General features: G+C 47.9%; 1 protein-coding gene across 1 annotated transcript; it reads right to left on the minus strand.

Annotated features, from left to right (window-relative positions):
* Positions 1-859: 859 nt before the first annotated feature.
* LOC125706503 (cingulin-like protein 1) lies at positions 860-23,107 on the minus strand. Its single transcript, XM_048973226.1, has 19 exons — positions 22,990-23,107; positions 17,706-19,174; positions 17,403-17,497; positions 16,610-16,715; positions 16,026-16,127; positions 15,604-15,752; positions 14,942-15,083; positions 14,505-14,717; positions 9,290-9,496; positions 8,781-8,885; positions 8,449-8,601; positions 7,540-7,710; positions 6,179-6,340; positions 5,317-5,406; positions 3,020-3,103; positions 2,784-2,908; positions 2,418-2,526; positions 1,871-2,034; positions 860-1,584 (listed from the first exon to the last, which is right to left on the minus strand). Exons 2-19 carry the CDS (start codon positions 19,113-19,115, stop codon positions 1,449-1,451), a joined length of 3,723 nt encoding a protein of 1,240 aa, XP_048829183.1. The 5' UTR covers positions 19,116-19,174; positions 22,990-23,107; the 3' UTR covers positions 860-1,448.
* Between the last annotated feature and the right edge of the window lie 1,826 nt (positions 23,108-24,933).

Here is a 24,933-nt window from a genome sequence, read left to right on the forward strand (position 1 = left end):
AGCAATGTGAGGGCAGTGTGAGGGCAGTATGGGGACAGTATGAGAGCAATGTGAGGGCAGTATGAGGGCAGAATAAGGACAGTTTGAGGGCAGTATGAGGACAGTTTGAGGGCAGTATGAAGGGAGTATGAGGGCAGTATGTGAGCAGTATGGGGACAGTATGAGAGCAATGTGAGGGCAGTGTGCACAGCTGCCCCCTCACCTTCACTGGCCAGTGCCTGAAACATAGCAGGGACTTCAGACAAAAGAGGAACCAACACCCATGTGTCCGGGGTGGGTGGAGGGTCACCAGAGATGCCCCTAAAAGGACTATGGGTAACGGGTGGGAGTTTCTTCACAACATTTGGAGCACTGTCTCTGTGGGTAACAACTGGACATTATGGGATGTGTGTGCATACTCAGGCAGTGTCACTGTTGTCTCGACTTCCCTCCCCGTAAATAGATGGGCTCTGTGAGTAAAGCGGGGCTCACGCACCCCCAGAGCGCTCACTGCCTTATTTGCATGCGTATGAACTCCCCCCATCCAGAAAAAGCTGGAAGATGACATTCAGATGACAGAGAGACAGAAGAGACCGGAACAGACAGAAGATTCCAAAACTGTCAAATTGAAGATCGCCTGATCATGATCATCTGATCAATCGTGGATCAACCGGCCAGTCATCGTTAATGCATGTCAGTGATGTCACAGAGGGAAGTGACCACCTCCTCAGACTGACTCGAATACCGCTGGCAGCCAGTCTCATGCTGAGATTCTGTTAATGATTACCTTACAGCTCTGTCTGTAAGGATCACAGTTAAAATAATGTATTTCACATCTACGACAAGCAACAGACGTACAAAAAGCACAACAGCTGAAGAATGAAAATTTCCATCATTGATCATTGTTTACTAATACAGTATGAGAATATGTGTTATAAATATTTGATCTTTTTTTGTTTTCTTTGATACACAGCAAACGTATGTAACATGTTTAGCCTTGATTTATATACCTGAAAACTGAAAAGTACATCAAGAAAATACATTTTAATACATTTCTTATATGCATTTTGGGTCTGATACGTAAAAAATGATGTTTTTCCCTTCTAACATGTTCCCTTAAAAAATTTACACTTCATCTTTCAATAATAAATAAGGAAAAAGATTTAAGTTTTATCTTATTTTCAATTTTAGCAGAGAAAAAAAAATTGAGCTTCTAAAATAAAAAATGCACAGACTTCAATTGACAAAGCTTCAAAAACTATTAATAAAGCTTTTTCCTCCATTTTGCCGTAAAAGGAATGACAAGATGAGAATGAGATGACGGAATTTGAGAAGGTGTTTCTGCAGAGGTGCCGTGTGTTCCTGGAAGTATCTGGAACATAAGCGTACGCTGAGTTCGAAGGGAGCCTCAGTAGTCACACTTCCCGTTCTCCGTAACGATCTTCTCCATGACGCTCGGCATCTTCCCGTCACACGATGGCTGCCGACACGGACCGCTTGCTACCGGAACCCGAAGAGTAGTACGTCTCCCCATCGGTGCTGATGTCATCCTCGTCCTCATCATCCTCCAGATCATTCAGGATGGGGGCGGAGGTGCTCTTGCGCCTTAAGGGACAACAGCGTGAGAATTACCACATGGATGCTAGGGTGTTAAAGGTCATCAGCTCTATAGCACAGATTTAACACACATACACACACACACACACACACACGCAGTGCTGCACACTGTCACCTGGCCATACCCACACCCATATGTAGGTGGGATTGCCCAGGATGTGTGAGCCCGCCCCTCATGCCAGGGGGCATGGCCAGCCTCTGGTCCCCGGTCAGCCTCTGCTCCCCAGTCAGCCTCTGGTCCTTGGTCAGCCTCTGCTCCCCGGCCAGCCCTTACCTCATCTCGCTGCGCAGGGCCTTAATCTGTGCCTGCAGCTCCTCATTGGTTTCCAGCTGCTCCTCCAGTTCCCGCTGTAGCTTCTTCTTTCCATGCTCCAGCCGCTCGATCTCTTCCTCCGCCTCGTCCATTTGCCTCTTCAGCGTCTTCAGGCGCAGGTTGAGCTGCGGCGCGGGTTACGAGGGGTTAAGGCACAGCAGGCAGCGGACCGGACTCTGTCCACCGGGGGCAGCACGGCATCCGCGTGGCTTTCAAACCGACTTGAGGAAGGGACTCATTTAGCCTTGGAACACCAGGTGAGGTGACTTTGCCCAAATAATGACTGTAATTAACCAATTAGTGAGGAAGGAAATTGAAAGCCAGCAGTCCGTGAATAGTGTCTCATCGACAAGTCTAGACAAATGAGTCTTATTTAAGGAGCTGATGTTCTGGCTCAGGTGCCAACCAGCCAATCAAACGCCCTCAGAAAGGTGAGTTTATGGGGTGTTGATGGCCACCTTCGGCGTGTCTGTTCCTGCACGATTTCCATGGCGACCTCTGCACTCACCTGATCCTTCTGGTCCTGCAGAGAGTGGTGCTCGTCATCCACCTGCATCATCATCTCCTTCACCTTCCTCTCCAGGCGACGGTTTGCCAGTTGCAGGTTGGCACGGTCCCTGGCAACAGATGGCACCCCGGGTGAGCCCTCTCCTGCCAGTGAGCCCAACTGCCCAGATTTTAATGGCACACAGCCTCTAGGGGTCATTTCACAGAGAAGCGGCTGCCCTGATTCCGTCTACAGGGCCCCTACCCATCATCAGCTCTTAATTTATGAAGAGGGAAGCGTAGATGAGGCAGGGGGCTAATATAAGCGCTGATCCTGTGCCCTCCCTGGTGCCCGAGTGTCTGCTGGGATGGGACCCCGGCCACCTACCGCTCCTCCACCTCCAGTCTTTGCTCCAGCTCCTGGATCCGCTCTTCCAGCTGAGGCACCATGCCCCCCTTGCTGGATTTCTGAGACGCTTCCAGATGAGCCACTCTGCTCCTCAAGTCCTTGTTCTGTATCGGTTTGGAGGTGAAGTAGAACTTAGATCATTTGAGCGCTATGACAGCAGAGTTTACAGGCACCCGGCAGCGTGCTGCTGTCGTGCCACATGGCGGGGCACCCACCTGCCTCTCCAGAGCGATCTTGTCACACTCCAAGTCCTGCTTGGCTGCTCTCTCTTGCAGGAGGTCGTTCCTGATCTGATCCAGCTGCCAAAAGTGCATGAAAGGCGTCAAAGAAGCAAAAAACCACACAAGAGAGCTCAAGAGAACGGAGGGGCGCAGTGTGACCAGGAATGACCAGGAGCTCAGGGGACGTCACTCAGCGGCAGGGAAGCACTGTTACCTGGGTGCTTATGGAGAAACCCAAGCCAGCTGCATTCCACATCCATGGCGTGCAGCTCTAAGGTTAATGAATCTGCAGTACCAAGAAATGCTTTTTAAACACCTGAGCGGGAATGTGCTGGCATCTCTGCGCTCCCTGGGAGCCACTGAAGGTCGGAGCGAAATTAGCATTTAAACGTTAGCGACGGGGCCTGGCTTCTCGCAGCAGCCCTTTCCAAAGCGAGGGTGACACACACAGCGAGATCATTTTAGGCTGCGAGTACGACGGAGCACCATGACCTTGACATGGAAACAGAACCCAGGCTGTTCAAAGTTTAATCACATCCTGATTAACTAGTAATAACACGATGTTTGAAAAACAACTTCCACGATCGAAGCTAAAAGCTAGACCTGGAAACCGCCACGTATGATGTGAAAGCGCCCTTTATTTAATGAGCCTCTTACCCATACAGAATAGATGGCTTTTTTCCCACAACCCGGACCTGAATGGGCGATATTTTATGCCAATTAAGGGCCGGCCACAGCCCCATCTGAAGAGCGATGGCCTCCATTAGGGGCACACACAACTCAGCGCGTCGGGGATCTGAGTCAGCAGACACGGCAGACAGGAACACGCGGTAAAAATAATCAGCTTTGGGAGCACTGGCGAGTGACGGGGGGGGGGGTTCATTTGTACGGGATGTGAGCACCTGGCACCAAGAAGGAGACGCAGGTGTTCATCGCGCTGCTGAGCCCCCCTACCCTCCCCACCATCGCTCGACTCCCCCAGAAAGCTGCACTTTGCTGTTTCCGTGGTAACTCACCCTGGCACCCCTCTCCCCAATCACAGCTCTGTGGAACTGGATTCCTTCCTTCACACCCTGGGATTACACACTTGGGCCTTTTCTGACTGCCCCCCAACCCTGCCCCCTGCCCCCCCCCCCAACTCTGGTATTTTGTTTCACCTGATCTCAGGCCAATTTTAAAGGGACCCGTTTCACGTTTTCAGTTCATGCACGTGATTCAGAGTGATGGGGGAGACTGTGCGGAGACCCCCATCCCGCCCCCCCAGGCAGGCTGGCTGACGAAGGCTCAGGATGCAGGTTATAAGAGCCTCACTGATACTTTATCTGGTTAATTAGCTCAGGAAACCTGCAGTTCCCTCCAGATAGCTGTGTGTTCCTGACCTCTTGCATCTGCCCCTCTGCCTGCATCAACATCGCCATGCGGTTAGAACCAGCCGATTCGGCAGAATTCAGCCACATTCTGCTGACCGGCTCCCATTTTCCCAGGAATCATTTTTATTCTTGAATTTAGACTACGGGACAACGTCTTTGAAACTGGGCCAGTGCAGCGTCTACAGAAGGACGTTCAAAGCATTAAGGCCTCGTGAACAGGACCTTACGAAGGCGAGAGAGGAACAACATTTCCATTCCCCTGTATGTTATGAACATGTACGGAATTTACAATAAAAGTCTAGTTGATTGATTGATTGATTGACCTTCCTATATCCTGCAGTCTCCCTCTCCCGCATTGTCTAAGTTGAGTATCTTATTTGCCGAGCAGACGCCTGTCATCTGGGATGACCCTCACGTATTGCGTTAACGTGCTTCCTATTAGTACAGCCTCAGGTTTGCTGAAGGGAAACCTCAGAGGTTTTCTTAGGGAACAGGGTGGGACCCACACCACACACAGCTGCTTGCACTTGCTGGACTGTATATTGTAAACAGATACAACCTTTTATACTGTCCCGCATAGGAATAAGTAAGTACGTCGTACTGAGTAATGCTGGTTTGGTGAGCTATTGTGGTCATCAGAGCCGGTGCCTAATGAAGAAACACAGCTGACTGGGAACTCAGGTTCAGGATCAGCTCCGGCTTGACTGGATATTTTGGGTGGTCAATAGCAGCTGGTCTGTTGTGTGTCAGAGCGGCCGGCGAGCTGGTGTGGATGGGAGCTGGGCGACACTGTGTCCAATCTTCAGCATAGCGTGGCTGCTAAGTGAACCTCATGGCTGAGGAGTGACCAGGACTGGTGGGTGATTCACTCAGCTCCCACCCTGACCAGCAGGGGGCAGTGTGTGACTGTGTAGGACTCACCTGCTCCTTCCCTCGCTCAAGCCTTTCCATGAGCAGGTCTCCGCTGCCACGCTCCTCCTCCAGGTCCACCTCCAGCTGTGAGATCTTCTCCTGGGTGGGACAGAGAAGCCACGTCGTTCAAGGAGGCCAGTAGTACCATTTGTATCTCAAACACACGCCCCTGAGGCAGATGCTTCGGTGATTCACTGTGAAGGGAAGCAACCGTGCGGCTTCCCTCTGCAGGAATTCCTTCCTTTTTGACCTTTTTCCTTTATCCCAACGAAGGATGGCTGGTTCCACACCAGCATGGGGGAGCCGGAGAGCACACAAACCCTCCCGCATGCGTCCTGTCACCTGCCAATCTGAGTCAGCGGGGAGCTCTGCTCATTCGACACCACCCAGCGCACCGGGAAAGCGAAGGGGGGCTGTCCAGCCCCTGGCCTGCTGTGCTCCTGCTTTGACCTTTCAGGCTATCAAAGCGCTCTGTACTGTTTGTGGAAATGTTTGGTTTCCATTTGTAGTGTTTTGCCATCAGCGGGACGTCCAACCGACAACGAGTGCAGTTTGCCATGGTCAAAGCTTCCGTGAAACTCATTTAAGTCCGACGGACTTCCTGTATGCTAAAGGGTGAAGAGAGGCTCCCTCAAGGACACGGGCCCAAGGGGATACATGCAAGACATCAGACGCGAAGAGCCACGTGTCTGGACTGGGGGGGTAAAAAAAACAAATGGGACAGACGGACTCACACTGAAGAACACAGGGAAAATAACAGTGAAGGACAGAACTCAAGATGAGTCGCTTGGATTCACGCTGAACGGGCAGCTTATAAGCAGACTGAAGGATGGAGCCGCCAGCCGTGTTCTTAATGTTTCTGGCTGCGTACCTCTAGCAGTTTAATCTGCCGCCAGCGTTCATCTTTGGCGCGCGCTTTGGCCTCCACCTCCAGCTCCAGCTCCTGCACCCGCTGCCCCAGACTCCGGCCCTTCTGCTCCGCCCCCTCCAGCTCCTCCCTGCTCAGCCTGAGCTCTTCCTCCAGGCTGGACAGCTGCACACAAACAAACACACCGAAACTACTCTGAGTGCCGAAATTAGGCCGTGTGCACTGCGGCACTTACCTCTGTTCTCATCACCAAACTTGTATTTATGCAAACACTTATGTTTCCATTTACAGGGAGAGTGACATCACTGGGTCTGCTGCTGTTTCACGTTTGGCCGCAGTGGCTAATCACTATGAAATGTTATAAATAAGTAATTCTGCATGTTTGTGGGAACATTGTTTCCTGTTTTTAGTTATTTATATTAAGAATTTATAATTGATTATTATTCATAATTTATCATTTCAGAGCTGTGATGAGATTATCACAGGGAGGGAATCTGCGATGACTCAAGGCCGGCAACACAAGCGACAAAAATAAGAACATGATTTCACCAGGGCAAGACCTGAGGTGACACATAAACAGCATGTGTCCTTACTGGTCTCCCAGCCAGGGGAAATTAGGGGGGCGTCTGGTGTCCGGAAGGCTTCGGACACCCATGTCATGGCCTTAGCCAGACGGATTCTCGATATCATCAGCTGCTGGAGCTTCACAGCCAAGCCAGAAAGTGAAGGAATTAATGCAAAAAGCAAAATTGTACCCAAGCAAGACAGAACTGTCATTAGGACCCCAGCAGTGGCCTGACACATTAATGCAGGCCTTCACATCAGCAGTGGCCTGACACATTAATGCAGGCCTTCACCTCAGCAGTGACCTGACACATTAATGCAGGCCTTCACATCAGCAGTGGCCTGACACATTAATGCAGGCCTTCACATCAGCAGTGGCCTGACACATTAATGCAGGCTTTCACCTCAGCAGTGACCTGACACATTAATGCAGGCCTTCACATCAGCAGTGGCCTGACACATTAATGCAGGCCTTCACATCAGCAGGTTACGGGTCATTCTGTGACAGCCCCAATGCTCGTATCAGAACACAGAGAGGCAGCTCTCGGCACAGAGGGAGTGGTTTGAGTTCAAGATCCGCCTCTTTTCTGAACCACATCACTTCGTGTTAGTGACCTACATGTTAGAATTAGGTATGAGTATACAAGTTTCTTAATGAGTGGCATTAGCTCTAGGGTCTTCATTCTTCGTGATACTCTGGACTTTCACCTTTCACCCACAGCTTCCACAGCCCTCTCCCATGGAACGGACACCTGACATCATCACGATACTGTGAGACCAGCGCCCCCCAGAGGCCGCACCTTCTCCTGCAGCCTCCTGGTGGCCTGCTGGGATTGCTCCAGCTCTGAGACCTTCTCTCGGAGCTGCTTGTGTAGGTCTGCCTGATCCCGGCGGCTCCTCTCCTTCATCTCCTCCAGCTGTCCCTGTAGCTCCTTGGCAGACGTCTGAGATGCCTTCACTCTGTCACTTAGCTGTGGGAGGGGCAATGAGGAAGGTCACTCTGGGGTGTGTACTGGCAAAACTTAATTTCTGAGTTCTAAGTTGGAAATTTCAACTGGAACGCCCCCTGAATTTGGAATTCTGACTCGGAAAGTCAGAGGAGCCACTATAACATCAACCTCAGAATTCAAGATGGCTGCGCCCTTTATCAACAGAAGTGAAAGCTGTAATTATATCCTGTTTATTAGCACTTACGTCTTATTTGTGGCTCATTAAATGGGTCGTACACACAGTATTGTCCAAGCGTAATCTGTGGACTTTTATGCGTAAAATACCGCATAATATGTTATTATCAACTGGTATTGGTAACAATGAACCAGGCTAGAACTGGGGTCTGTTTCAGAAAGCCAGATTTCTTGCTTAGCAGGATAACTTGTTGGATTGAAGGTAGTCTGGGCTAAATGTAAGTGACGAAGATACCTGAAATCCAACAAGTTATCCGGCTAAGCAATAAATCCAATAAAAGCAATAAATCCTTAGCAATAAATCTTGCTTTTTCAAACATGACCCTGGTATTGCTAAATGGTTTTTCAGCTTGTGGTACTAGAATGCGGTTAACTTAGGTGTGAGGTCATTCCCAACTCCTCCAAACTAAATGGAATGTGGCATCAGTCACTGCTGCAGGACGACATACACTGGGAGCATTTCACAGCATCGCCAAGCAGCCCGTTGCCGAGTGAGCAAGCTGACAGAGGCTAACTGGGGCTAACCTCCTTCTGCAGCTTGTCCATGGCTCTTCCCAGCTGATTACGCTCATCCTCGACCTTACTCGAGGACTTCCTCAGCTGCTCCTTGTGAAGCTGCTCTTCCTTCAGCCTGCTGCTGAGCTCCGTGTGGTCCTGGCTCAGTTTTGTGAAGTCCCTCTGCAGTGATTTTTGAAAGATCAGCCTGAATGACCCATCACAATGTTGGAACAAGCCATAAATTTTGAAATGACAAAAATTTGAACTTAGAACTAATTGAGATTAAAAATATACATAATGAATCACTTTCTATCTACCACAGCATTTCCCCAACAAATCTCTCAGCAAAACTAGCCAACCTGCTTGTCCTCCAGACGTGAGACCAAAGCCCTGTTGGCTTGAGACATCTCCTCCTCCTTCGCTTTCATCTCCCTTAGGGACTCGTCCAGCTGCTCCTTCTCCCTCTGCACACAGACAAGACATGGACACCAGCCAAAGCCGGTGATGTTGGTGCCAGTCTACTAAAGCGCAAACAACGTAGCTGCATGGAGAACAAAGAGGAACTCCTCCGGTTAATCAGAGTGCATGGATTTCAGTGCTTGATATGGTAAACCTCTCAAAGTTGTTAGCCAGCTATCCGGTTTAGGACAATCGATTCACATTAATTTATAGACTGTTTAAAGGGAATCTGCCTGTTTGCACTCGGGACGGCCTAGCTTACAGTAAGCAGGATCGGAACAGCACAGCCTATTGTGGCCATTTTGCTCCCAGTAGATGACCTCCTTGAAGGCTTGTAGGCAGGATGTCTATTTGGGCCCTAATGGGTTGGGAATACCCGCCCCAGATTCCCGAGCTGACCCTGGCTCACCTCCAGTCGGGCCACACGGTCACTCAGCAGGCTCTCCTTCAGCTTGGCCTCGTCGATGACGTAGTTGAGTTCGGCCACCGTGTTCTCCAGCTCGTGCTCTCGCCTGCGCAGCCGCTCAAGGTCCTGTGCCAGGCGCTCCGCCCGGTCCGCAGCCTCCCCCCGCGCTGCCTCCAGGTCTGCCTTTTCCTGGCACGCTGCAGCACTGCCCTGGGGGGCGTGGGGGTAGATGAGGTCTCATATCAGGACACGGCAACTGATACTGCTTGTATGGAAGGAAGTGCACAGCGAGGCATAAGATGGCTACATTTAAACCATCTGCGTGACCCAAGGCGGAATTTCCCTGACAAACGAACAACATTCTTTATATTATAGATTACAGGAGACCACACACCTACACACTAGCTTCACACAGAAGAGCTACTGCTGATTCAAATCACCGTTTATATTAAGGGAAGAGCACCATTGCTGCCAGAGCCTCCCAAGAGACCCCCAACATATGTCTCTGAAGCGCATGTGACCAACCATGTGACCAACCATGTGACCTACCATGTGACTGGCTTTGATGATGAACCATTTGACATCATACAGTTTGATGTTGGCATGTTTCCCTGCTCAGATATATGAAAGGGCTACATTCCCCAGCCATCTGCTGGAAGAGGTTGGAAGAGATTCCTTTATGTCATCTTTATATGTGCTTATAAATTCTTCGGTATAGTTCCTTTTGTAGAGTTTCTTGCTCAACAAACACAAATTAAATGTATGTGGAAAAAGTTGTTTATAAAGTCTACAGCGTTTAAAAAACTTCAAATGAGTCGTTCAGACCAGAGAGCCACATCGATGCTAAAAATCCACGCAGGGATACGAGTCCAATCTCACAGTGCTTCACTTTTACAAAAGTGGCAATTCACAGTAAACATTCTGCGTGACTGGTCCTGAATTCTGACACTGCTGTAACAGTAAGTTTCCATGACGCCTGAGCTACCAAAGGTCAAAGGATTGGCCTTATTTGTAGGCGATTATGCGTGTGCTAAAATTACAGCCATTATGCACACCACTGATGCGTACCGACATACAGCTGCACTGAGCATCTTGGCTGCTCATTAGCCCTTTCGGAGATGGGCTGCTCTCTGATCTCTGGAGAGACCATAGTCCAGACCAGGCTTGAACCTCCACCAGCCGGTAGTAAGGCCCGGTAGTCCTTCACGAGGCCTCTTCAGCTCTCACAGTTCAAGCCGGACACAGTGTCAGGTCATTTATCAACCCGCAGACAGATTATTAACCACAGTGAGACTCCCCTGATTCCTGGCCAGCGAGGTTTCTGGAACTTGGAATAGTTTGGGAGGAAACGTATGGTCAGGTCGTGTTCTGTGATGGTGACTGAATACAAACTCAAACAATAAAGCACTCAATTAACCTGAAGATGCAGATGATTTCCTAATGAGGACATTCCCAGCTGATGAACTCCCCTGTTCTACCCTGAAGTTACGTGCAGATGTTACATGACGCTGCTAGGTTATCCTACACGCCGGCCCGCTCCGAGCGCAATCTGTCATTAGGCCTAAATGCCATTGACCCGCCTTCTTCACCTCACCCCAGGCCTTCGTTAGGCTTAATTAGCGTGAAATGTCTATATAGATGGCACACCCCCAAGAACTCAAGCCCAGGAGCCGTACAGGGACTCACCGGGCCTGGGACAAGGAAGCAGTGGAACCCCCCCCCACCACAATGCTCTCAGAAGCCTCCGTAGCCGCTACAGCATTACAAGAAAGACTGTCCTATGTATCACAGTTTCACAGACCCCACCCTGCCTGGTCGTCAGGTCCAAGGGCCACTTGTGTTTTCTTACTGTTTATTTATAGTTTAACATTAATCACTTCTACTCCAAAGGGGGTGGAGCTGAAGGGGGCCCGTGGTGGGGACCCCCAAGGCCCCACATCACCCACCCCCGCGTGTCAGGCTGTGTCCCTTCGCCTGTGTGTCGTCGCTCACAATGCAGTGACCTCATTCCCACTGCATCACGCATTCGCCGAAAATGACCGTGAACCTGCTCACAAAGTCAAAGTCAAGGCCGTGTGCTTAACTGGTTACGGTGGGAGCCGATGGTCACGGCGATAACCTAGTTAAAATTATTTGTATGCATGAATTATGGTACAATTAAATCAAATTCAAACATTTTATTTTAATTGCTATAGCTCTTACAATATCAAATACCGAGAAGAGCTGTGCTAAGCAGGACAGAGCATAAACGGCACGCGGGTATTCAAGCCTCTCTGAAATGACTGCGGACTGATCTCACTCCGTTCCGCGTGACTCGCAGAGCGGGAGCTCAAACGAAGCCTTCTCCATTTGTCACGGCTGTCACGCAGACAGAAAGCTGTCAGAGAGCATAACGACAGCACACGTCAGCTCTGCTGATGGACGTCTTCCCTGCGCACCCTTTGACAGTTACCGAAATCTGACACAGACAGCGGTGAGTCTTAGGCGTGCCAAGCATACTTCATGAGGGTGCTATCCAAGAGAGAGAGACATTTTAAAAGAACAATACAACTATTAATAAACGCTAATTAGGTCATTCATTCAAGATACAAGTGAGCTCTATTACTGAGATGCAAATGAATGAACTCTCATTTTAAGGTGCCCACAAAACAGAGGATTCAAGCCCTTAAGACAGGCTTAAGATGTGTTTGTTGGGAAAAATGCAGATGACTCGCAGCCCTCGGTCCCTGCTGTCTCTGCCACAGCACGGGGCATTTCACTTTGTTCGAGGATCACAATGGAGGCGGCGTATGGATTTCCTGACCGCTGAGACCAAAGGCATGCCGATCACGGAAATACACAGCACACGGTCGAGATCCTCAGATCCTCAGGGCTCTGACCGGACTCAGATGTTTGCTTCTGCACAGATGTTCGGAAGACAGGAGGGCCACTTCAAAAGCCCAGAGGAAGCATTGGTTGTTTAAAAATATGAGTGGAGATCTCGACCCTTGATGCTAGAGTAAGCCGAGATAGCGAGATAAGGTGCAGAGCCGACCCCGAAGTACCCTGAGACTCTCCTGCGGAGGAGGCAGGATGCGACCGAGTCAACAGCCCAGAGCCACCTGCAAAATGCCTGGACAAATTAACAAGTAGGCCAGGGCTCAGGGTCTTGCCAGGCTGCAGAGTATTTCGGCACGAGTGCCTCAGATGGCAGATGGAGTTATCGGAGGTGCTGATCCTCTCCCCGCCTCTCTGGGACCAGCGTTCCCACAATGCTCCTGTCGCCAGTAGTGAATCGTCTTGACAAATCCAGGCTCCTCGCTAATACCCGGAAAAGGCTGTGTAAACCCCCAGCTTTCACCTTGCAGTGAGAAATAGTCCGAGACACACAAAGGCGAAGGCCGCCCTCCCCAGCACCGAGCACCACCGCCCAGAAGAGGGTAACTGTGTGCCCCAGAAGGGCTTGCGGGCAACTTGGCACCTTGGTTTCCCAGTGCTGCCAAGTCACAGTCCGGGAGAACAATGGAGAGAGGGGTATTCAGGCCAGTACTGCGCAGACACAGCTCTCACGAGGTCCGAACAATGGGCATTCACGCGCACAAACAGAGGCCATTGTGCTCGGAGAAATGAACAACAAATAAAATGGAATATTTTCACAATACACACACACACCTGCCTCATGGCCCCTGTTGCTGTCTGTAGATGATATCCATGCATGTCCAGCAGGTCACCAGTCTCGGTACGAGTCTACCCCAGACGGAGCAGTAATGGAAACATTCTCACATGCATTTTCCACGTAAATGGGAGGAACACGCGGTGGATGATGTAAGTGACACCATTGCTGATTTGGTGCCTTGATCCAAAGCCAACGAGCTAAGAACAAAAGGCACTACACATGCAAGGGGAGGGGCACTTATTTTCCAACTTAAGTGGGGGAGGAAGACCAGCGGACACAGCGGAGGACACAGCGGAGGACACCGCTACGGGTGAAATCCTCAAAGGCTCTGATGCATTTTAGTTACAGGAGTCAAAATTTGAAACAATTTAGAAGATGATCTAAAAATGACTAAAACATTTGCACAATTTAAGAAAGGGTTAGGGTTAGGATTTGTGTATCAAATACATTATATGAACGCGTTTTGTGTGAGATTAGAGAATGGGGGTTTTTTTATTGTTTTTTTGCGTATATTATAATTAGGTTTTGCATTTCGCTTTGTATTTGTACTTGTTTTATATTTTGACTATTGTACTTTGAACTGGTGTTTAAAATGAAGGATTAAATTGTAAATTTGGTTTGAAAATACAGGGTAGGCCTCACCTTTCTGGTTCTCAGCTGTTGCTGGATGTTATTTGTATGAGGTTGGATTTATAATATGCAGAAATTGTTATTATAATTTTGAAATTACTGTAAAAGAAGCAGAACAGAATTCATTCATTCTTACAAGCAGCCCCTCACTCAAAATTACTGCACCCCTGCCAAGCCCAAGTCTCCCCTCAGACAAAACTCAGCATGCTCTATAAGAGTTGTATGAATGTTTGAAATAAATGGCTTCAAATGGTTGTGTCAAAAAATGGTGTCATTATAAATTCTAAGGCGATGTAACGAAGAATGATCCAGGTCAGAGACCTCATCTTGCTAGTGTCGTCTTAACTGGTCGAGAAAAATCTCACCAGCATCGTGGCCATTTAGCAGCTTGCTGCGTACAGCCCTCAGCTGACGTTCACAGCCTGTCATCTGCTCTGTGCTTTGTATGAATTTCACATTCCCAGCTGGTAGTCTGGTGGGATGAAACTGGACCAAATTCACACAGCATGAGGGGTCTGGGCAGGACCGGGGTCACACCCTTGAGAAAGACAGTTATCCTAAATTGTTTCAGTAAGTGTAAGCTGTTACATTTGCTAAACCCCTGACAAGACATCCCCTGCTTCCCCCGGAGGCTTTGTAGAATCTGCCAAATTTCATTCCTAATTATCAGTTGTTCAAGGTGACATGTATTTATCTTCTACCAGGTGGTTCTTGAAAATAAGCGGACAGCTTATAGCATTTACGGCAGAACATGTTGGAAAAACAAAGAAGGTTAAGATGATCTCTGAAGGTCAGTACAATATAACCGTATCACCCATAAGGACAGAGGCCCTTTATCAGCAAACATTCTTGTAAGTACTTGTCTGCTTTGAATAATGTTAACCTCAAATGCTGTGATCTTGCACCACCAACTCAATGTCACTTTGTTCTGACCTGTCTGGCCTCCTGAAGCACAGTCTGCAGCTTGCAGATTTCCTGCTCGTACTGTGCCCTCATCGCGTCCACCTCTTTGTCGTGCGTAGCCACCTCCTCCTTCAGCGCCCCCTTGAGGGCTGTGAGCTCCCGCTCTCGCCTCCGTAGCAGCTCCTCCTGCTCTTCTTTCAGGAACAGCACGTCCTGGAAGTCCAGTTTCATCTGCATCATGTCCTATAGGATCATTAGGGTGGGCTGGGTGTTACTTTGGCTTTGCACTATAATAATGCAAAATGCCTCCTGAAGCCGTTGCTGACATCATATGGTTATTTGCTGAGCAGATCAGGCGATTTTCAAACATGCAAAAAGATGACTCTTTTAGCCTGAGCCATCACCAACAACAAAGTCCCCACAATTCAGTCAATTTCTTTTCTTAGAGTAACAGGGAACTGATTTACTTCAATGATGGCGTCCTTTTCCCCAAGGTCAATCACGGCCCTCTTGGCACCGTCCAGCTCGTCGTGCATCTCTGACAGCTCCTCCTGCAGGTCCCTCACCTCCTTCTGGCACTGCTCCCTCTCCAGCTTCACCTGGAGGAGCCTAAAGAAACACAGGCCAGTCCATCACTTATGACACAGCCAGTCTACCCAAAAAGTAGATCACTCTTTGGGTCTTTCTCAATATGTGTACTTGACCATACTTGTGTTCTTGTGTACCCGTTTTACGTCATCTTCCATTGCCAAAGACCAGTTCCAATACTCAAGAACAGAAGTACAGAAGACGGTAAAAATCCCCGGATGCCATTCTTTCCTCCCCAAATATCACTGACACATCAGTTGCATCCTCACCAAACGAGACCAATCCCATGATTCATTGCACCCCAAATTCATTCTTGGAAAGCAAGTTAGCAAGATCGGTCTTGCCAAGACCACAAGTACGATTTTTATGTACTTGGTATTGAGAAACACACTTTGTCTTCTGGAAGCTATACCAGGTTACAAGTAAAATAAAAGCATCTGCAGACAGTGAGCTCATTGAGCTGTAGAAATTTCCATCTCATTGCACCCCTAAGAGTCTCCTCAGTGGATGATGCCGGGTGAAGCATCATGGATCTCCTTACTCTTCTGTGGTATTCCGAAGGTCAGTCACAGCTTCAGACAATTTCTCCTGAAGCACCGTGCTCTCTTGATGCTTCTTGGATAGTTCCTCCTTCATCTTCTCCCGTTCTGCCACTTCCTTGTCAAATACAGCTGCCAGACTGTTGAGCCTCTGCAAAGAACATCATAACCAGCAGTCAAGCATAGGTCTGTATATGCGAAACCATCAGATCAATCAAAGCCAGACTAACCAGCTCCGACTGCCAGTCTAATTCCCAGTTCACTGATCCCAGTACCTTCTCCAGCAGCAGATATTTTTGTATTCACATAATTTCCAAAAATGACTGTCCATACTCAAAATCTACACTCCACAGCTCTCATATCGTGTCCTGGTGACAAACCGAGGAGAATGTGGCAGAAGCTTGCCTGTGGACAGCAAAGTTACCTCAGCCTTCTCCTTGAGCAGCTTCTTCTGCTCGGAAATGTTCTTCTCCAGCTCCTCCTTCTGAGTCTGCAGCTCCTTCAGCTCTCTGGCCACTTCAGAAGACTGTGACGGGCATAACACAGCACTCTCACTCATCACCGTCCAGGTCTCATGCACTTAAGTGGGCCACAAACTCAACATCTAACATAAAAGGTCTGAAGCCCCACTGTTTGGGTTGTCCATGTTGCCCTTTGTATCTAGGCAATTCTAAGAAGATGGTGATCATCATAACCATAAACACAAACAAAACAAGCAGAACTGCATGTGAGTTTTCACCATTTATTCATCCATTTGTTCATTCCAGGAAATCTGACACACAGAGCAAATAACGGTCACCAACTCATCTTTCTCCACACTATGAATCAAAACCAGGGTACCACATATGTCATAAAACTGCAGAATCCACAGAGGCAGGTGAGATTCTAACCCACAACAGGGAAGTGTAACGTGACAGCACACCGACCTAACCTTCATCTATTTTTACTGAAAATGCCACTCTCTATATGCTTGCCAGACCAGCCAATATGGACGCAGTAGAGCCTCACCTGGCTTCTGTCCTGCACGTTCCCAGCAGCTCTGGATTTCAAGGTCTGGATCTTCTCAAAGACAAGGTTCACCTTTCTTTTGGTGGCGTCATCGTTATCACTGCTCCTATGAAGATTTCAGACACAAACTCACAAAGTTAGGCAGCCTGAGACGTCCAAGGGTTGTCACAGATTTTGATGTTTACTCAGCACAAAACCAAAAGCCCTGATGAAGAAACATTCAGAGGTCAGTGAGATTATATGTTTAGTTTCCTACACAGTAGAGTTACGGTCCTTAGGTGACACATTTCAGCAGAGAAGCTATGCTTAATTCACACATTCTGCTGTGTCACTGAGAAGGAGAGAGGCCTGAAAGCTGAAGCATCCAGCTGTCCAAGAAGAGCCCTGAGCTGACTGGAAGCCTTTGCTATCACCAGCCAAACCCAGATAAAACTGGAGCAACTTATATCAAAAGCTTATTAATTAGCTACTTACAAATGTTTATACTTCCTTAGCAGTGCCTCAGACAGTGACACTGTTTACTGAGAGGGAAATGTGACCATGTCATGTAGCCAGATTCCCAAAAACACTGCACGACATGCGATATGTTCCACCTGGGTGCTGGCTGATGATGTCACGGAAATGACATGGCACATGGGCACTCCATGATTAGCTATGTTTATGTTGACCAAGTGAAACCTTTATCTTTCTTAAAATGATGATAATGAAACTGATCTGGCTGCTATTCTCTGGAGCACAAAGCAGTCCTTTATCCGACTCTGTTCACTTTCTACATAAATGAAGATGTACTTGCCCGTCCTTTAGGTAATTAAACAGTATTTGTTTAGCCGTCTCTTCGTGTGTTTGTTGTGAAAGCTCTTGCTGACCTTTCAAAAGATCAGGAGTTACCTGGATGATAGATAAATGATAAAAATTCAATCAGATTGCAAATATTTACAGTTATATCTTTCCGCTTTGCATATTTAAATCTGCTGTCTGTTAAACTGTTTGTTCACTGGATGAATGTCCAGCAGTTCTTCTCATGTCATAGCTGCGTTACTTCCGGAATAAGGCTCGGGGTATCTACGACATCTACTGGAGGAAATAAACTGTTTACCTGAGCACGGCTTTCTGTACTGCTTCTTTTGCTGGGTTCACCAGAAGGCTTGGATGAAGATGTCATCGCCGGGCCTGTCAGAACTTTCACAGACCTTAGCGATTTCTCTGCTTCATCTCCAGGGCTCTCTGCTAGCTTTGTGGAGGATCTGCTCACCACCCTTTTATAGCCCAGGACAGAGGTTGTTGCTATTGGGACAGTGCCTTGTGGGGAACTAGAACCACTACTGTCTTGTGGGTAACCTCCAAGGTTGGGTTTGCCTTGGACAGAGGAAAGGCTAGAGGGGGACTCTGTCTCTTGGGGGTCCCGGTGATGTGTCCACCCTTGAGGCTGTAGCTGCGAGGGTCGTAGCTGGTGCTCGACGGACCTGTCCTTGTGGGACTGTTTCCCATCTTGGCTTAGACGGAAAGCCAAGGCACTGTCCACACTGCGGGACCGCTTCCGCTCCTCTAGGCCAATGCGGTTCCGATGCCCAGCTCGGCCTCTACGCTGCACGGCATCCTTCCCATCGAACTTGTTAATGAGCTCGTCGACACCGGGGATGGAACCAGTGTCGATGTCACGGCCCGTTCCAGGCAGAAAGGGAATGTAGCGCCGGTTCTCATGCCGGTTGATAGAATCGGCATAGAGTGTGTCCAGCTGGTCGTTTGAGGGAGGTCTGTGTGTGCTGCTGGAGGTAGATGGTTCCAGTACTGGACCGCTAGAGCCATGCCTGCGTAGGGGAAGCACGTCGGGACTGGGTCGGCCTCGCTCCAGGCTGGAGCTGGCGCTACTGCTGGTTGTGCTGGAGGACCTCCAGGACTTGGTAGGCTGCTGAGGTGCGCTGGTGTCATTAGGGGGCAGAGGCTGCGGCCAACCGATCTCTGGACACAGAACGGATTCAGGTATGCTACGCTGATTTGGGCTAACATTCCGGGAGTGCGAAGGTACAGGGGAGATGGCCCTGGGAAGGGCAACCAAACATGAGGCACTGGGCTCCGCCAGTGAGGCTGGTCGGGATGAACGGCTCTGATAATCCCCCAGCCCCAGTGCATTGCTCTCTGGGTCATAAGGCTTAAGCAGCTCTGGATGCCTCTGGAAGTTCAGCAGGGCTTTCTGCTTTTGGGAGCGGTACTCCACAAACGGGTCATGCGAGCGAGACACGGCATTCCTGCCAGTGAAGTCATATTCATGGTAGTTATCAAGGAAGGAGCCGTCCGTGTCCCCATTTCTATCAGTCGCCCTGTGATCCTGGGACTCCGTGTCTTGCTTATTCAGTATGACAAAGGGGTGTCCATCGATGCCCTGGACTCGGACACTGAGCCCATACACGCTGTTCCCGTTGCCCTGAACCCTGTCAGATTGGCCGTTTCCTCTGTATCTACACTGCAGCCGCTGACCTGGGATGCTGCCAACTTTGTGGGACGCCATTGAGCAACGGGGGGGGAAAAAAATTACACAAGACTCCTCTTCTTGGACACGGTTCCCAGCTGCAAACAATGAGAGTCTCATTATTATTCTGAAATAAGATGGAAAGATTCTTTTTTGTAACAGTTCTGCGATTTCGCAGAGTTAAACTTTTGTGCTGCTATCCACTCCGGTTTTTGAATGATTTGTTTGCTTGTCAAACCATTCACATTCCTTACAGCAGATTCAAGGGACAAATCAGTCCAGGCGAACGGAAAGGAAGATAGCAGCACACAACAAGATGTTATTCCCGTAAAACAGCTCGCAGTGCCAACATCGAGCCATCGAAAGACAGTTCATCTGAAATACGAGTTTACATGAATGAACGTTATGTTTTGGTGCAGCTATGCTGTGCATGTCCCTTTAGTCACACCTCCAGCACACGACACGCCCCTGTAGACTAATAACAACTCGGTGGGTCAGTTGTTACTGCTCAGGATTTCCTAAAGGCCACACAAAGAGGAAAAACTCGTAGGCATTTGAAAAAAAATGAACAACAGGTCCAGCAGGCAGCAACAATACAGCGAGTGACAATTTACAAGACTAAGGGATGCATAAATTTATCCTCATGCAAGAATGACCATGAAAGAATGACCAGAGAATGACCATAACTTCTGACCCTCGGCTGTTACAGTGCACCACTGGAAAGCATCCAGAAACAACACAAGCCACGATCATCAGAGGCATTCGTCCCGACCGGCCTCACTGGCAGTGATCTGGGTGCTCAAAAGGTGTCGGGGGGAGCAAATAAAAGCAGGACAATGCCTGCGTACACCAGTCACACCTCCCACCTTCACGCGACACATGTCACGCTGAGCGAGACATACCACCGCCTCACAAACACAATAAGCCTTCTGAAGAGGCCCTCGATAACGCCCTGTCGCTTGGCACCGCTGATAACACTGAGACGTCTTTGCTGACAAAATTCTGTCTAAAACAATCACATCCACACTCTTTCAAAAGCTGACCTGGTTATGTGAAAACCAGGCATTCTGGTTTGTTTGCTTGGAACGAAACAAAAAAAGAGGAGATAACTGCCAAAGGCTGAAAGCATCACAGTTATGCACAAAGGGAAAGGAAAAATGAGTGACTGCTCATCGATGTGAAATGCATGTACAAAAATTCTTTGAAAGATTCCAAAGAACGTGACTGTGCTCTCAGACTGCTCAGAGCCGTCTCATTAGCACCAATCTGGCCTCTAAACAATGGCCAACGGCGTCACTGTACTTGAGAAGTTCAGGCCTACTGCCCGACCACACAGACAACCAGGTTCTGCGTGGAGACAAAAGGTCTTTATCAGCTCCTCTTGCTGGTACCTCTTTGTCACACGTCACCTCTCAGAGCGCAGGCATCCTCCGCAGACCACGCCAGTGATTCACCCCTTTATACCTGCTTGCTGTTTGGATGAGATAAGGGAAACCGCGACAACAGCGCCAAAAGGCCACTGCGATCTCCGACAATAGAGAACAATTAATGTTTTTAATGTAGCTCTTAAAGACAAGGGCCAGAAGGTCAGGGGTTCGAGTCCCAAAGCTGCCTTACTGTATCACCCTGTTTTCTTACAGTCAACAAATATTCAGTCATATCAAGGCACTTACAATACAAATAAATAAATAACAACACATTGTGGATCCCCATGAGGAACTTCTCTAATTTCCTTTCCCATGACACAGATGCAGGTGACAGCAAGCGCAGCAGCAGTAAAGGATCACATGGAGCTCAGGGATAAGGTCCCAGCTCAGGGGCCCGTGTACATGACAATGTGGGGCCTGAACAGGCAACCTTCCACTCACAGGCACCCATTATTACTGACAGTAAGTTATAAATGTCAGCAAAGCTATTTTTATATAATAAGACTACATACAACACAAATAACATAAAAAAAACATGTAAAATTGATTATTCACCCTCCACTACCCTGTAGGGGCGGCATGGTGGTGCAGTGGTTAGCACTGTTGCCTCACACCTCTGCCTGGGTTACATGTGTGTGGAGTTTGCATGTTCTCCCCATGTCATCGTGGGGTTTCCTCCGGGTACTCCAGTTTCCCCCCACAGTCCAAAAACATGCTGAGGCTAATTGGTGTGTGAGTGTGCCCTGCGATGAGCTGGCCCCCCATCCTGGGTTGTTCCCTGCCTCGTGCTCATTGCTTCTGGGATACGCTCCGGAGCCCCCGTGACCCAGTAGGATAAGCGGTTTGGAAAATGGATGGATGGGCACTACCCTGTACAGGATAAGTGGTCGATAGATGGATGCAGGACTGGACTAGCCATCTGGCAAACGATGCGTTTTTCTGGCGGGCCGATATGTATGGGCCGGCAAAATTTATCGCGGGGGACCCCCTCCAGTCGAAGAAAGTTTTCATATGGGATCCAGCTCCCCACCCCCAGGTTGGCAAAATTCACAGTGGGGAACCAATTTTTAATTCCAGTACAGCCCTGGAGGATTCCTGAGGAACACATGGAACATGATCGTTCACTTAATCGCTAATTTTCCTTTGAATACGCCGACACAGGGAGTAAAAGCGTATTGTTTGAGGCGCCGTCAGTGTAAACTGAGAGTCCGCTAAGGGGTATAGCGCCGTAACATGTGCTGCACGGACAAACATTTTTTCCTAGACCGACAGAAGCCGCCAATGCAGGCAACAGGCGCCAGGCCAGCCGGAGTGAGCTGCGCTGCAGCCGCGGCGACCAGCTTCTCCGGCGAGCCTGACGCGCGATCCCGGCGCTGAAGGTACCGGACGGAGCCTCTAACGTTACAGATAACCGTGCAGCGCAGGGGGGGACAATGCGCTTGGTTAAATGCGTAGTCCTGCTTGCAGAGGAATAGTGTTTCAGTTCAAGGGAAAAAAAAGAAATCGCACAATGGTCGCATTGAGTTAAAGTATCACATGTATTCAGTATAGAGAAGATCTTAAAGAGCGCTATTGCCCCCCACCCCCACTGTTTACTCAATCCCACTCCTACCGCTCTCACTTCACACTAAAGCCACCTTCTGTTTTGTTGTTTTTTTAACAGTCCCCCTTTCTCATGCGCGCCTTAGAAACGACACTTCACATATTCTGGTTTAGGATTTCTGGTCTAACGAGTCAGGTGACAAAATCATACCTACAAGACTGGTCTGGGGACGAACTTTCATTAACCAGCACGGGCACCCGGCGCGGAATGCACCGCTTTATCTATAGAAATATGACATCATCCCGAAGTCTGACAGTAACTTATTTTACACATAAGTAAAATACTCACAATGCATATACCTCGTGCAAAAAAGTAAAAACTTCAAAGCCTGGAAACGCGGATACAAAATTCAAAGTCTGTCAAATGTCGGGTTTAATAAAGTCTTGAGGTATAAAAGGATAGATGGATTAATTACAACATATATATTAATTATAATATCACATTATTATTTTAACATCTAAATAATATAAAAAATATAAAATATAATTTATTTATTTTTTTAAATTTGCAACAGCATACTCAGAACCGACTTCTTATCTTAACCTACACGATGAGGCCTGTGTCGTGGTGTATTTCTTAAACACATATTTTCTGTATGGGTATAGGTACATAGGTAAACGGAAAAATGTTTTTAAATAACATGATTTGTATTTTAAAATAAATATAAAAAGCCACCGGAGTTTTGCTAAAATAGAGGCAAAACATTTTTAAAAGAACGAACTTAATTCGACAGGTTGTCATAGTATCAGCTTCCCGGGAAAGTGGAGCAGATCGGAGATATGGCAGACTGACAGTCTGGAAAGGCGAGGACGATTATAATAAAATGATATTCCCGCAGCCCGACACTGCACGTTTAACTACAGAGGAACGGCGCCACACTCACCGGTGATTTACTCCGGGCACATGCGCACAACTTGGACAGAGTTATCTCAGAGTTGGAGGGTGCACGCAAACATCCATTCTCTCCCACACCAAAGTACTGAGATCACTTGTTGCAGACTCGCTGTGCCAGATCAGTTCAGCTGGAGCTGGTTGCGCCATGGCGCTCCGCCCCTCGTTGAACGTTAACCGCCCATTTTCAGCGCAATGTAACAGGACAGGTAGATCTCTAATGCAACAAACTGCACAAGGCACATACAAGTTCGCGAACTTACTTTATGTAAAAGTAACCTATTTTTGGATGATCGTGTTTTCTTACTTTGAAGGACACAACAAAAGGGACTTCGTCATGTTTTATTACTTAGAAGGGCACATCAATGGCACTTCATCGCGTTTCCTTACTTTGAAGGGCACATCAATGGCACTTAATTATGTTTCCTTACTTATAAGGGCACATCAATGGCACTTAATTATGTTTCCTTACTTTGAAGGGCACACCAATGGCACTTAATTATGTTTCCTTACTTTGAAGGGCACACCAATGGCACTTAATTATGTTTCCTTACTTTGAAGGGCACACCAATGGCACTTAATTATGTTTCCTTACTTTGAAGGGCACACCAATGGCACTTAATTATGTTTCCTTACTTTGAAGGGCACACCAATGGCACTTAATTATGTTTCCTTACTTAGAAGGGCACACCAATGGCACTTAATTATGTTTCCTTACTTAGAAGGGCACACCAATGGCACTTCATCATGTTTCCTTACTTAGAAGGGCACATCAATGGCACTTCATCATGTTTCCTTACTTAGAAGGGCACATCAATGGCACTTAATTATGTTTCCTTACTTTGAAGGGCACACCAATGGCACTTAATTATGTTTCCTTACTTTGAAGGGCACACCAATGGCACTTAATTATGTTTCCTTACTTTGAAGGGCACACCAATGGCACTTAATTATGTTTCCTTACTTAGAAGGGCACACCAATGGCACTTAATTATGTTTCCTTACTTAGAAGGGCACACCAATGGCACTTAATTATGTTTCCTTACTTTGAAGGGCACACCAATGGCACTTAATTATGTTTCCTTACTTTGAAGGGCACACCAATGGCACTTAATTATGTTTCCTTACTTTGAAGGGCACACCAATGGCACTTAATTATGTTTCCTTACTTAGAAGGGCACACCAATGGCACTTAATTATGTTTCCTTACTTTGAAGGGCACACCAATGGCACTTAATTATGTTTCCTTACTTTGAAGGGCACACCAATGGCACTTAATTATGTTTCCTTACTTTGAAGGGCACACCAATGGCACTTAATTATGTTTCCTTACTTAGAAGGGCACACCAATGGCACTTAATTATGTTTCCTTACTTAGAAGGGCACACCAATGGCACTTAATTATGTTTCCTTACTTTGAAGGGCACACCAATGGCACTTAATTATGTTTCCTTACTTTGAAGGGCACACCAATGGCACTTAATTATGTTTCCTTACTTAGAAGGGCACACCAATGGCACTTAATTATGTTTCCTTACTTTGAAGGGCACACCAATGGCACTTAATTATGTTTCCTTACTTTGAAGGGCACACCAATGGCACTTAATTATGTTTCCTTACTTATAAGGGCACACCAATGGAACTTAATTATGTTTCCTTACTTAGAAGGGCACACCAATGGAACTTAATTATGTTTCCTTACTTTGAAGGGCACACCAATGGCACTTCATGACATCTTCCCACCACAAAGGCACCCACAGGACCCCTCAAGTTTACTCAATTGTAAAAACACCTGATACGGCATCACATTTTCTCCACTGGATGGACATCTTTTAGGACAATTACCCTCATTCTCAGACATGGACGGACAACCTATACAGCACTGAATCCCATTTTATCCACTGGAGGGGCACCAATTTGAGCACTTCATCATGTT

The sequence above is a fragment of the Brienomyrus brachyistius genome, chromosome 13 (assembly GCF_023856365.1).
Source record: "Brienomyrus brachyistius isolate T26 chromosome 13, BBRACH_0.4, whole genome shotgun sequence".
NCBI classification, from domain to species: domain Eukaryota; kingdom Metazoa; phylum Chordata; class Actinopteri; order Osteoglossiformes; family Mormyridae; genus Brienomyrus; species Brienomyrus brachyistius.

Excerpts from the sequence above, each read along its gene's own strand:
- LOC125706503 (XM_048973226.1), bottom strand. The coding sequence starts at position 19,115 with ATGGCGTCCCACAAAGTTGGCAGCATCCCAGGTCAGCGGCTGCAGTGT. Across the intron at positions 2,909-3,019 it reads AGATCGCTCTGGAGAGGCAG|AACAAGGACTTGAGGAGCAG; the intron begins GTGGGTGCCCCG and ends AAACCGATACAG. Across the intron at positions 2,527-2,783 it reads AGACTGGAGGTGGAGGAGCG|GGACCGTGCCAACCTGCAAC; the intron begins GTAGGTGGCCGG and ends ATCTGTTGCCAG.